At 38.6% G+C, this 11,722-nt stretch overlaps 2 protein-coding genes across 2 annotated transcripts; both read left to right on the top strand.

Moving 5' to 3' along the window:
• The first annotated feature begins 4,779 nt into the window (after window positions 1-4,779).
• Window positions 4,780-7,358, top strand: LOC118349545 (beta-carotene isomerase D27, chloroplastic-like). The gene is made up of 6 exons (XM_035694425.1): window positions 4,780-5,341; window positions 5,517-5,609; window positions 6,362-6,423; window positions 6,577-6,683; window positions 6,865-6,960; window positions 7,031-7,358. The coding sequence occupies exons 1-6, from the start codon at window positions 4,964-4,966 to the stop codon at window positions 7,078-7,080; spliced, it is 786 nt and encodes a 261-aa protein (XP_035550318.1). The 5' UTR covers window positions 4,780-4,963; the 3' UTR covers window positions 7,081-7,358.
• A 1,618-nt stretch (window positions 7,359-8,976) lies between these two features.
• On the top strand, window positions 8,977-10,362 carry LOC108993732 (uncharacterized protein At5g39865-like). Its single transcript, XM_018968742.2, has one exon. It carries the CDS (start codon window positions 9,063-9,065, stop codon window positions 10,029-10,031), a length of 969 nt encoding a protein of 322 aa, XP_018824287.1. The 5' UTR covers window positions 8,977-9,062; the 3' UTR covers window positions 10,032-10,362.
• The last annotated feature ends 1,360 nt before the right edge of the window (window positions 10,363-11,722 follow it).

The following is an 11,722-nucleotide window of genomic DNA, read 5'->3' on the forward strand; positions in this document are numbered from 1 at the left end:
TTGGATCTATACACACGATCTGTTGAGTCTTGAGGCCCAATTTCCGAAGGACATTGTTGAGCGCTAGACATTTTCCCTCAGTCCCGAATCCCTACCACCAAAAAACTATTCGGTGCTGCTACATCCACCGAGGGGTGCCACCGAGAACCAAATGGATAAATTCTTTTTTATTTTTTAAAAATATTTTTAAATTCTTTAAGCATTTTTTTAAAAATTAAAAAATTAATTAAAAATATTTCTTTAATTATTAAGTAAAAAAACAAACTAATCGTTGGCTTTTCTCGGTGATATTCCTAGGTGAGAATATCATTTTCCTTTTTTTCTTGTATGTGTGTTGTTATAAAAATGAATGAATGAGATAAATTTTTATGAGCTAATTAATAGATATCGAGAGTTCATTTTTAACATGATATATCTAGTAAAAGAATTTAAACTCAACTTATTATAGATACTCTTGTGAAAATGGCTTCAATTTTACATATGGTCTGCTGAAAATAATATCTAATCAATAATTTGATTTAATACTAATTTGTTATATAATTATCAAATCAACTTATTTGATTTTCATAATTATCAAATCAAAAGATTTGGTTTTCAAATATATTTACCTTATTCATCCCAACGTAATTTTCTATAAATAAGAATAAAAACTCTACTCAACTTCCGGTTCATAAAAATACACAACATACTTGAGCAAGAGAACCAGACCAGTCAACCACATCAGGGTCGAATGAAGCCCCTCCTTCAACCCGACACTTCCCTTTCTCCCCTCCTTCAAATCCCTTTGTCCCCCTCTTGAAATCCTCAGGAAAATCCTCCCAATGAACATGTTAGGGACATCGATCTAGTCCCTAAACATTAGGGGTCTGCGACTCGCCTTATCCTTGTGTTGATTGAATGTGTCCTGCTAACTTGTTTGGCCTTGAACCAATAATGGCAATGTATGGTTCCTAGATTGATAAATGTATGTTGTTAGTGGTGAAATGATGATGATGGTGAGTTTGGATGATCTAAGTGATGATTTGGTGTGTTTGATGCAATGTGAAACGGTTTGAAGGTTGCCCTTGATGTTGGCACCACTTGGATGGTGCTTAGGGTTGGTAAGGTGGAGTTAGACTAGGGTTTTGGATGGTTGCTAAGGAGGATTTCGAAATTGGGATGAGGTGGCTTAGGGTTGGTGTGTAGGATAAGTTGCTAGGGCTTGAAAAGATAATTGAATGAGTCTAGAGTTATTCTTTGAGTTTAGGGATTGGCTAAGGTAAGATGAGGAAGGTCTTTGATGGGATTGAGTGATTCTAAAGATGCTCCTATAATTAAGAGATTGGAAATGGAAGATAGGATTTGGATTATGGTAAGAGGATGGAGATCCTTGGTAGGATTTGGAAAGATGGAGATGAGTGAGCTACAAATCACGATTCCTAAATTGTAGGAATTAGTATAGGGATTGATTGGGTTTTGGTCTTGGAAATTGTTGACTTGAGTGATTCTAGGAAACGAGTGATTTGAGGGATTGAGTGATTTTAGTGATTGGATTTAGAAGATGAGACGAATAATCTTAAAAGGTAGAAATTACCTTACTGGACTCTAGGGTTTCGGCTAGGGCTTAGTTGGATGAGGGAATGCTAACTTTAGAAAGTGGGGATTATGGGAAATATAAGATTTGAAGGATGGAGGTATAAGATATGTTTGATAGACAAGAAAATGTAAGAAAATATATGAACGAGCAAAACAATATAAGAACAATAATGTATTTTTGAATAGAGAATAAAAAATATGCAAAAGATTGATAAATGGATTATATGAATAGATTGAATGGAAAATAAACAAGAAATTGATAAAATGAATCATGGGCATGGCTGGCGTGGCTGCTGGCATGGCCAAGGCAAGGTGCTTGGGCTTTGGGCTGCGCGGGGCTACTGCATGCCTTGGTCAAGTCCCTAAACACTATGTTGTCCACGCCTTGGGTTCTCCTTGTGTTGACCGAATGCCTAATCATCTCTTGCTTGGTTATTGCGCAATAATGGCGATGATGACAATTTTGGTGAAGTGAGGTTAAGTGTTTAGGGTTGGTTTGGTGTATGGGAATGATGGAATAGATGAAAAGTAAAGGAACTCCAATGCATGAAAGGGGCGCATGGCTATAATAGGGGCACTAGGGTTGGTGCCACTTTGGTGTATGGAATTAGGGTTTGGAGTATGGTATGGCTAGGGTTGGTGAGATCTTTGGGGATTGGCTTGATTGGATAATTGAGAGATTTAAGGGATGTTCCTAAAATCTAGGATCTCAACATGGGAAGTGTATGGCCGGTTAAATGGATGGATATGGAATGAAATTAGTGTTCCTAAAGTTTAGGAACACTAATATGGTAAGTAGGGTTTCGGCTAGAGCAAGTAAAGTATGGAAAGAATGGTGGTAACCGAATATGGTAAGTGAATTTCGGCTAGGGCAAAATGGATGGAAGAATGAATTTATGGAAAATATGGATAGTAAGACAAACACAAGTGTTGGTTGAAATATGGTGTATGGATGGATCAAATGAAGAAATGGAATGGATGAACACAATGAACAAACTATGAACACTCAAGAACTTGAATGAACAAAAGATAAATAATCAACTATGATTCACGAATTGCACAAAGTTGAAAGAAAATCTCATACTTTGATAACTTGAATCACACATATTCAATGAATTGTAAGGTAGTGATCATCTTTTTGGGATTCACGAATTACACCCAAAATGCCCAAGTGCAAAGGCACCGAATTATGATCTCCTAAACAAATAATCTTCTTCTAGGGTAATTGCCAAAAGATGTAAAAAAAATGACCAAGGGTCCTATCTATAAAGGTTACAAAGCGGAAACTCCTAAAAGGTCCATTGGAAAATAATTAAATAAATAAAATAAGAAATAACTAAAAAACAATAAGATAGTAGTGGACGGGCCATGGTGACTCATGGTGGCACGGCATGGTGCAGTGCATGGCTTGTTGGTGGGCACGACATGAGGTCGTGCATGGCTGGTTGATGGGCATGGCAAGATGCCACGCATAGGCTTGCTGGATGGCACGGCAGGTCGCCGTGCATGGCCTGTTGATGGGCATGGCAGGGTGCCACGCATAGGCTTGCTAGATGGCATGACACAGTGCCATGCATGGCTACTGCATGGCCTATGAAGGTGGCCTGGGCGTTGATTCTACACGGCCCAGACTGGAGGCCTGGGCATTGGTGTTGCAAAGCATGGGTTGGAACTATGCACTGGATGGCATGCCACTAACCTCACTAACAGGGCTGCATGGTTGGTGGCTTGGTTGTCAGCCACAAAACATGAGATTTTGACAGAACACCCCCTCACGCCATCACCCCTCGGCAGAGCCATCGTCACCCTCATTTTCACTCCTTTCTCCCCTCCCTTAGATCCCTTTCTCCCCTTCTCGAAACCCTCAAGAAAATCATCCCAGCTTATTTTTCATCACTCCTCCCGTCTTCACCTTTTCTATTAGGCGGTGAGATAAGATGAAGAACATGACGAAAATGAGGGCTCCAACGGGGAGTAAGTAGACGATCGTAGATGGGTGGAACTGTGAGGGCTTGTCCTTTTTTCCACGCATTTGCCATGAAAGATAAATTCAAGGCTTTTCCAAGAAATTTTGAAGCTTTAACGAAAAAGTAAGACAATTTTTTTTTTCTGTTGTTTTTGTTTTCTCTAAGAGGTGTGGGTTGAGAGCTGTGGAGGTAACGAGGGAATGTGAAGCAGAAAACACGATTTTTCCCAGAAATCGTGGGATTTACAAGAAAGAGAGAGAGAGTATTCACATCAAAGAAATTATCTTTTTAACAATAAACCATATTTTTAAAAAAATGGGAGTGCGAATTTACCCATTGTAGCAATACTTCTTAGGAAAAATGTGGGATTAGATGATCTGCGATAAAGCGGGGGATGAGTGTTTTATTGCTTTTGCTAGCTGTGTCGGTGGAGCACACGGTGCGCCAGAAGTAGATAACCACCTGTAAAAGGGTTGGGGGTGATGACCACAAGGGGAGGGAATTCACTTGTTTTACAGTACTCTTTTGTGAATTTTCGGTCTCTTCTACGAAGTTAATTTTATCCACAAATTCAAATGAATTTACTTTTTCAAGTACTAGGTTGAAAAGAAGAAGGAAAAAAAAAGAAGGAATATACAAACCATTTTTTTTTTTTTATACAGAAAATAATACACATTAAGATGTCCTACAATTATCTATTCCCAATATTTTTAACACATGAGAAAATTTTACAATATTTAATGTCATGAATAGAATGAGTTTTAAAATCAAATATTTTATCTATTTCTTAGTTATATAGCAGATCTGATTCAGGATATTCTCGAAACTCTCAAGTGTAGGTTCATGTAAACCTCGAAGTTATATAAATTTTATAATATTTTTTGTGAGAACCTAAATAAAAGTCTGGAATGTCACCTCATATACTCTATACACCTCACGAGTTTGTAGTTAAAAAATAAAAAACGAAGCGTGGCATCTATTTTGGCCTTAGAACCATTGCAATATTGATGCTGAAATCACTAAATTAACAGTCCTGAATATGAGTGCATATGATGTATTTATATTCAACATGGATAAAGACGAATGGGGCCACTTAAGTCATTCCACAAATAGAAGGTCCAATAATTAAAAAAAAATGGGGGAACAAAAAAGAAGTGGATATAATCTCCTCCAAAGGTGGCATGTATGGTCATAATCTTTCCCATGGAAACAAAGCAAACTCAACCAACCATATGCTGGTTACCCTCCCTGGGGCTGTCCTTTACTGTTCCTGCTGGAACCCCAGAAGCTACATACAATTTTGAGGTTAATGAAAGTGGTCTATCTTCTTACTTCAATGTGGTCTTTGTACTTAAACTCTGTTGAGAGTGCCTAGACTCGTACTCCCATTTATTTGGAGAAAACCAATACAGGAAAAATCCATGGTGGTCCTAAGCTTCCAACCTGTCCAGTTCAGGCCTCCTCAACATCTTCCATTGCATAGACCAAGCGCCGGAAATGTCATCCGGTGTGGGATTGCAGAGCCATCGGGAGAGCCGGCTCCTTTAGGACAAAAAACACGGTACAATGATGGGTTCTTTGACAGGGCATTCATGACACTCTTTGCTCGGAAGATGGAGAAGTTTGCAGCTTCGGCTAAAGCTGGGACAGACACGAAGAAGAAAGGGTGGTGGAATCTTGACTACGAGAGCTTTGTGGATGTGTCTAAGAGAGTAATGCAGGGAAGGTCTCGTATGCAGCAGCAGCAAGTTGTTCGTGAGGTGCTCTTGTCTATGCTCCCTCCAGGTGCGCCTGCTCAGGTGGATAATGCATAAAAATTATAAGTTTGGTCTTTTACTCTTTTTTTAATTGTTTGATGGTTAATACTTGGAAGAGAGGGTGTCAGTCAGGGACATGGTTTGTTCTGGCCGTCCATACGATGTGTAAATCCAGGTTCTAATAAAAGAGGGATTAACAGAGTTGTTGTGTCTGCAGTTCAGAAAACTATTTCCTCCAACGAAGTGGGCTGCAGAATTCAATGCTGCATTGACAGTGCCCTTCTTCGACTGGTTAGTTGGGCCTTCTGAGGTAATTATGCTGCCAACTTTGAGTGCGCGAGCATTGATTTCTCTATATGTGCATGCAAAATCATATTTTTTGAAGATTAATTTTGTATATCAAGAAAAACTCCTATATTAGATTATGCATCTTTGAGCCAAATAATAAAAAAATATTATCCAATAATTTATTTCTTTTCTAAAATTATTTTTTTTCTTTCGAATTTCTTTCCATTGGTGTCGAGAGAGAGAAAGAGCAAGAAGAAAGAAATGTTTTGAGAGAGAGTTTGTTTCCGTTGGTGTCGAGAGAGAGAGGGGGGAGAAGAGAGAAAAACGTAGTAAAATAAGATTTGAGGAGTGAACAGTACATCTTCAAATTTATAGAAACATTGTTCATAACTATACAAATTTTTTTATATGTATAATCCAATGCAATCCAATTTAAGGTCATATTATGCAAATATATAGATACATATGTAGATGCATAATCCAATACTAGTCCTCTTTATCCATAGTTTTGAATGTTTTGCTCAGAGGCTCTCCTAATAAAGTTTACAATGTGAAAATTGGAAAGATTTCTGAGTACAATCGAATGTTTACTTTCTAGTTCTACAATCCAAGTTCATCTACTTTTAAACTTGACATTGGGCATTAAGGAGGCTTGCTTTTCATTTTTCAGTTATATCCAGCGCTACATAGACTTCTATAATCTTTCATTTTGTGATTTATATTCTGCTTCCTTGGTGTTCTTTACGTAATATTAGTTTGATGGGTATTAACTAGGTTATTGAAGTTGAGGTAAATGGGGTGAAGCAGAGGAGTGGAGTTCATATAAAGAAGTGCAGGTAAAATCTGGATGGTGCCAAGACCCTTTCGATCCTTTGCCTTCCAGCTATGGCAGCAGCATGATAAAGAAGATGATTTTATAGCTTACAACAAATTTCTAACAATGTTTGTTCCAATTTTTTATTTTTTATTTTTAATTTCCTCCCACCAAGGTATCTGGAGAACAGCGGGTGTGTAGGAATGTGTGTGAATATGTGCAAGATTCCTACTCAAGACTTCTTCACCAATGAATTTGGGCTTCCATTAACCATGATTCCAAGTATGTCTCTCACTCTCACTTCCTTGTTTTTATCATCTTTGATCCAAAGCTGACATCGTTTTGCTGTGTGACAAACTAAATTTTCCTCTGATTTCAAAATTAAAAACTACATTCTACATGTTGCACGAAATTTTCAGTCTGCAGATTCGTAATGGATCATCTTGTCTGTGTTCATCCTCAGATTTTGAAGATATGAGTTGTGATATGGTGTATGGCCAAGTTCCGCCCCCTTTTGAAGAAGATCCAGTGTCCAAACAACCTTGTTTTCCAGATATTTGTAAGTTTATAGAATTTCCATCACAATCAGCGGACATTTTTCTGTTTTCTAACCAACGCATCATTTGCAGGCTCCATGGCAAATCCCAGCTCCAATGTTTGTCATAAACTACAGGCTTGAGAAGAGACAGATATTCCACAACCCCCCCTCCCTTTTCCCTCATTTTGGAGCATTAGAGAGAAACAATGGGGTAAACCTGTGGCAGACTGTACATATATCAGATTCTCGCTTTCTGTCCAAGAAACAAGCGAGGAAGACATGAGACATACACTGTATTGAACCCTTTAATAATTTTTTTCATACTTGTGCTTTTATACATGGTAAACTTTATCCCTCTTGGATGCAAATTTTATGTTGAGGCATTTTGCAAAATTAGTCCATATCAGATGTTAATTATCCACTTTCACACTTCATCTCCTGTAGTTTACTAGCTGTCTAGCTTATTCTATTGAGGATTTATATATGGAGAAATGATACTTGCAGTCGTGAGTGTGTAAGCGCCGTGCAGTCGCTTTGAAAAAAGTGAATAAATATTAGACTCACATGAAAATAAATTAATTTTTTAATAATAGACTTCACTCTTTTTCAAAACGACTGTATTACGTTTATGCATTCCACGACTGTATGTAGTATTACTCTTATATCTGTCCCATGTAAGTTTGATTTAGAGAAAGTGGAAACTTTCCTCTTCCTGCCATTTTGGGTTAAGAAGATGTGAAAGTGCCTTAACGAGAACATTCCAAGGCGTGAAGTGAGAGATAAGGGATTTGATAATTGGAATTCAAAAATTCTATTCATAAGCCTCATACACCACGTACTATTTTTTTTGTGATTTTTATAATTTTTTTTCTCTTACCAAATATGTGATATATGGATGATGAGTAGAAGAATTCATTTGTTTTTAAAAAATTAAAACCAAAAACAAATTTAAAAAAAAACTTTAAAAAATAAAAAAATTGTGGTGTGTGGTATGTGGGCTTATGAATAGCAATGCTCATTGAAATTTTGAATAAAATTGACTTTTTTATTTTTTATTTGAAAAAAAATATTTACAATCTTAAATTGTGCAATCGTTTTGAAAAATGTGAATAAAACATGATATCTACATGAAAAAAATTAATTTTTTAATAGTAGACCTCACTTTTTTTCAAAGCGATTATACGATATTTGCGTACTTCATGATTGTATGTAAAATTATTCTTTTTATTTTTATCATCTTGGTATCCAGCTATTTTTTTTATGGAATTTTCTCTATTGTATCTTCACCGCAATAAAGTTTGACATCCAAATTTGGGATGGATTGGTGTTGTTCCTCTATCTCTAGGACACCAAAATATCAAACTATGAACGAATAAAAGTATGAGAGAAAAAGCATATTAGCCCGTGATTACGAGATTTCGTGAGAGACATGCTTTCATTAATACAAAACATTTGCAACAAAAGTGCTTAAGAGTTGAATCCTAAAACGCTATTATCTTGAAGCATGTTTGGCGTCTAATTCACGGTCATGTCATAAATAAATGGCACCCAACTGACAAAACTCAACCCTCATGGTTCAATAGATCTGATCAGTCCGTTCCTACCTACATGGTTCAATACCACCAAGCGCAACAATACATCGAACAATTAGAGATGCCTCCCTCGCACGCTCAGTGACTCGCATGTGCTGCGGGCTTTGCCTCCCTCCCATCAAGGGAAATGGATCGTCAAACTTTGGGCTTTGCCCTTTGAAATAAACCGCATTTGTGGCAACCCAAATTGGCAAATTCCACGCTACTCCTACATTCTCATTGAATTTGAATTAAATTTTAGCGCTCAAAGTTCGTGCCCAAAATCCCCGCAACGCACGGTTTGAAAATTGAATCAAAGAGTGAAGTAAAAAAAAAAAGGAACTGTTCATTTCCTCGTGGCACAAAAAAAGGGAAAAAATAAAACCATTATTTTACTCGTTAAAGGTAAATAGTAATAATTTACACTCCCAAAAGTGTCGCCTTGTATCAATCAAAGCCTTTTGTTCTCTCGCTCGCTCTTAAACAACTCTCGGTCTTTTGATTTTCAAAACTCAAAACCAGAAAACTCAAAGGACCCAGAAGAGAAGAGACATGGGCTGTGTGTCTTCCAATCTGCTCAACCACGACGACGACTTTACCCAACTCGGAAGCTCTGCACTGAGTCACCACATCGTTTCTCTCACCTCCACCACTTATGGCCTCCTTACTCTTGACCCCCCACCACCTCAATCAACCGCCAGCCCCCCACCAACAACCCCTTTAACCCCACCTTCTCGGTTCACCCTCGGCTCCGTCTTCTCCGAACCCAAGTCCCTTTGGTCTGATCCCAGGCCCCCGCTACTCCGCTCTGGCCCAACTGAGGTCATCAACTCTTGGGAACTCATGGCCGGCCTCGAGTACACCGCTGACAGTTTCCGCTTCTTCAAAGACCTTAACAACGCCAACAAAGAGAACTCAAACCCTAATCGTAATCACCGTACCCACTCCGAGTCAAACAGTTTTCTTAAGCCTTTGAACGGCAACGTTCCAAGACCTTCTTCGGTCCTGGACAAGTTCGAGAGAATATGCCCACCCAACGGAGAGAACAGAGTGGTGATCTACACGACGACATTGCGAGGCGTGAGGAAGACTTTCGAGGCTTGCAATGCAGTGAGGGCTGTTATGGAAGGGTTCGGCGTGTTGATCTCCGAGCGAGATATATCCATGGACCGTGGATTCAGAGAACAACTGAGGGAGCTGATGAGAGGGAAAGTAGAAGCAATGGTGCCTCCGAGAGTGTTTGTGAAGGGGCGGTATGTGGGTGGAGCTGAGGAGGTGTTGAAAATAGTAGAGGAAGGGTGGCTTGGCGAGCTTCTTGAAGGGCTGCCCAAGAAAAGAGGTCCGGGTGTGTGTGAAGGGTGTGGGGACGTGAGGTTCTTGCCGTGTTTCCGATGCAGCGGGAGCTGTAAGATGGTGATGGTGGAGAAGGAGGAAGTGGGCCAAAGACAAGGAAGGACTGTTGTGGTGAGGTGTCTTGATTGTAATGAAAATGGCTTGGTGCTCTGCCCTATCTGTAGCTGATCTGTTTGGATCTTGTATCTAAATCAAATCTACTCAGAGTAAGATTTCCCAATTTCGCAGATTCTAGTTTTGGTGCTGAAACGATGATCTTATATGTTGTATCTTGGTTTATCTGTAAGGCAGAGTATGTTCAATATGATGTCGAATAATAGAAAATAAAGCACAGTTATTGACAGGGAAGAAGGCTGGACTGCTAGTGTATGCTGCAGTGTTATAACTTTTAGTTGATGATCTTAATTGCATTTCCAAGTAGGTCTGATTCCATTGTTGTAAGCTATATCTAGTCAGTAGACATGTATAAATTTATGCAATTGGAAAAGAATTCAGGATTAAAAGTTCAGCATGGCACCAAATATGATTGCTGTCGAGACTTTCTACAGAAATATTTCTCCTAGGATGAGATGGTGCGTAACAATGCTTTTGGAGAATGCGTAAACTGGAAAATCATGGGTGTTAATGCTGTGTTTTGCATGCCTTTGGGTCGGGTTTCAACAACTCGAGTCTTTGGACTTCTATCTACACACTTAAGCAAATACAGAAAATAGGAGGCCTTGGTAGTGGTTGGAGAGTCTTTGATACTAAAGTTAATATATTTCCTTAGTGGTGGCTGATGGGCCTATGTAGGTTTAGGGGGTAAGGGTGTCCTCGGGGAGATGTCAGGGCAACGAATCCCATCTGACTCTATTGTCTACTTTCTCCATGCGTAGGTCGCTTCGTGGATCGGTTTTGTTTATGAGCCGGATACTCTGCAAAGACCTACTGACTCCTTTTAGGAGAGGGTCATTGGCACCGGTCGATCTCTCTGACTTACTTCCAAGTGACCTCTTATGGGGGAAAAAAACCCTTACAATGGGTATGAGTAGTTGTTGGCTAGCCCTGATTATGAGAGGCAGATATGAAAATTTCAAGTTTTGGAATTATGCTATAAATGAGGTTGGTGATGAGGCCAATCCTGTTTGGAAAGGTCATTTTGGTGCATCAAGATTCAATAGTAGAATGCCCTGGTTGATTTCTTAACAACATAGACATAATTCTTTTTTTTTTATAAGTAAGAAATTTCATTGATCGAATAAAAGTAGGCAAAGTCTATGTACACAAAAAATATACAAAAGAGACACCTAGTTATATTCTAGAAAGCTGAAAAGATAGCAAAAACTCATGAACATTCCCTCCCTTTAAAATTATAATAGAAAGCCATTGAATCAAAGAAAGTACCAAAAAATTTCATAATTCTCCCATAGCTCTCTTCTTGTTGTTGAAGTACCTCTCATTTCTTTCCATCCCTATACACCACAATAAGCACAAAGGAGCCATCCTCCATGTTGCAGCTAGTTGAGGGCTATGATGATGCATATTCCAACATGTTAGGAGCTCCACCACACTTTTGAGCATAACCTAAGTCAATCCAGCTCTACTAAATATGCCATCTCATAACTCTCTTGTCACTTCGTAATGTAGAAAAAGACGGTCAATTGATTTACCATTGTTCTTACACATATAATATCACTCCATTACGATTATCCCCCAATTCCTTAAATTGACAATCGTCAAAATCTTTCATAAATCTGCTGTCCAAGTAAAAAACGAAACTTTGGGAGGCACAAGAACACTCCAAATACATCTCCATGGAAACACAATGGGCTGATAATTTGTCAGCATCATATAGAAAAATTAAAAAAAAACTTTTTTAC

Source organism: Juglans regia, chromosome 10, assembly GCF_001411555.2.
Source record: "Juglans regia cultivar Chandler chromosome 10, Walnut 2.0, whole genome shotgun sequence".
Taxonomy (NCBI): domain Eukaryota; kingdom Viridiplantae; phylum Streptophyta; class Magnoliopsida; order Fagales; family Juglandaceae; genus Juglans; species Juglans regia.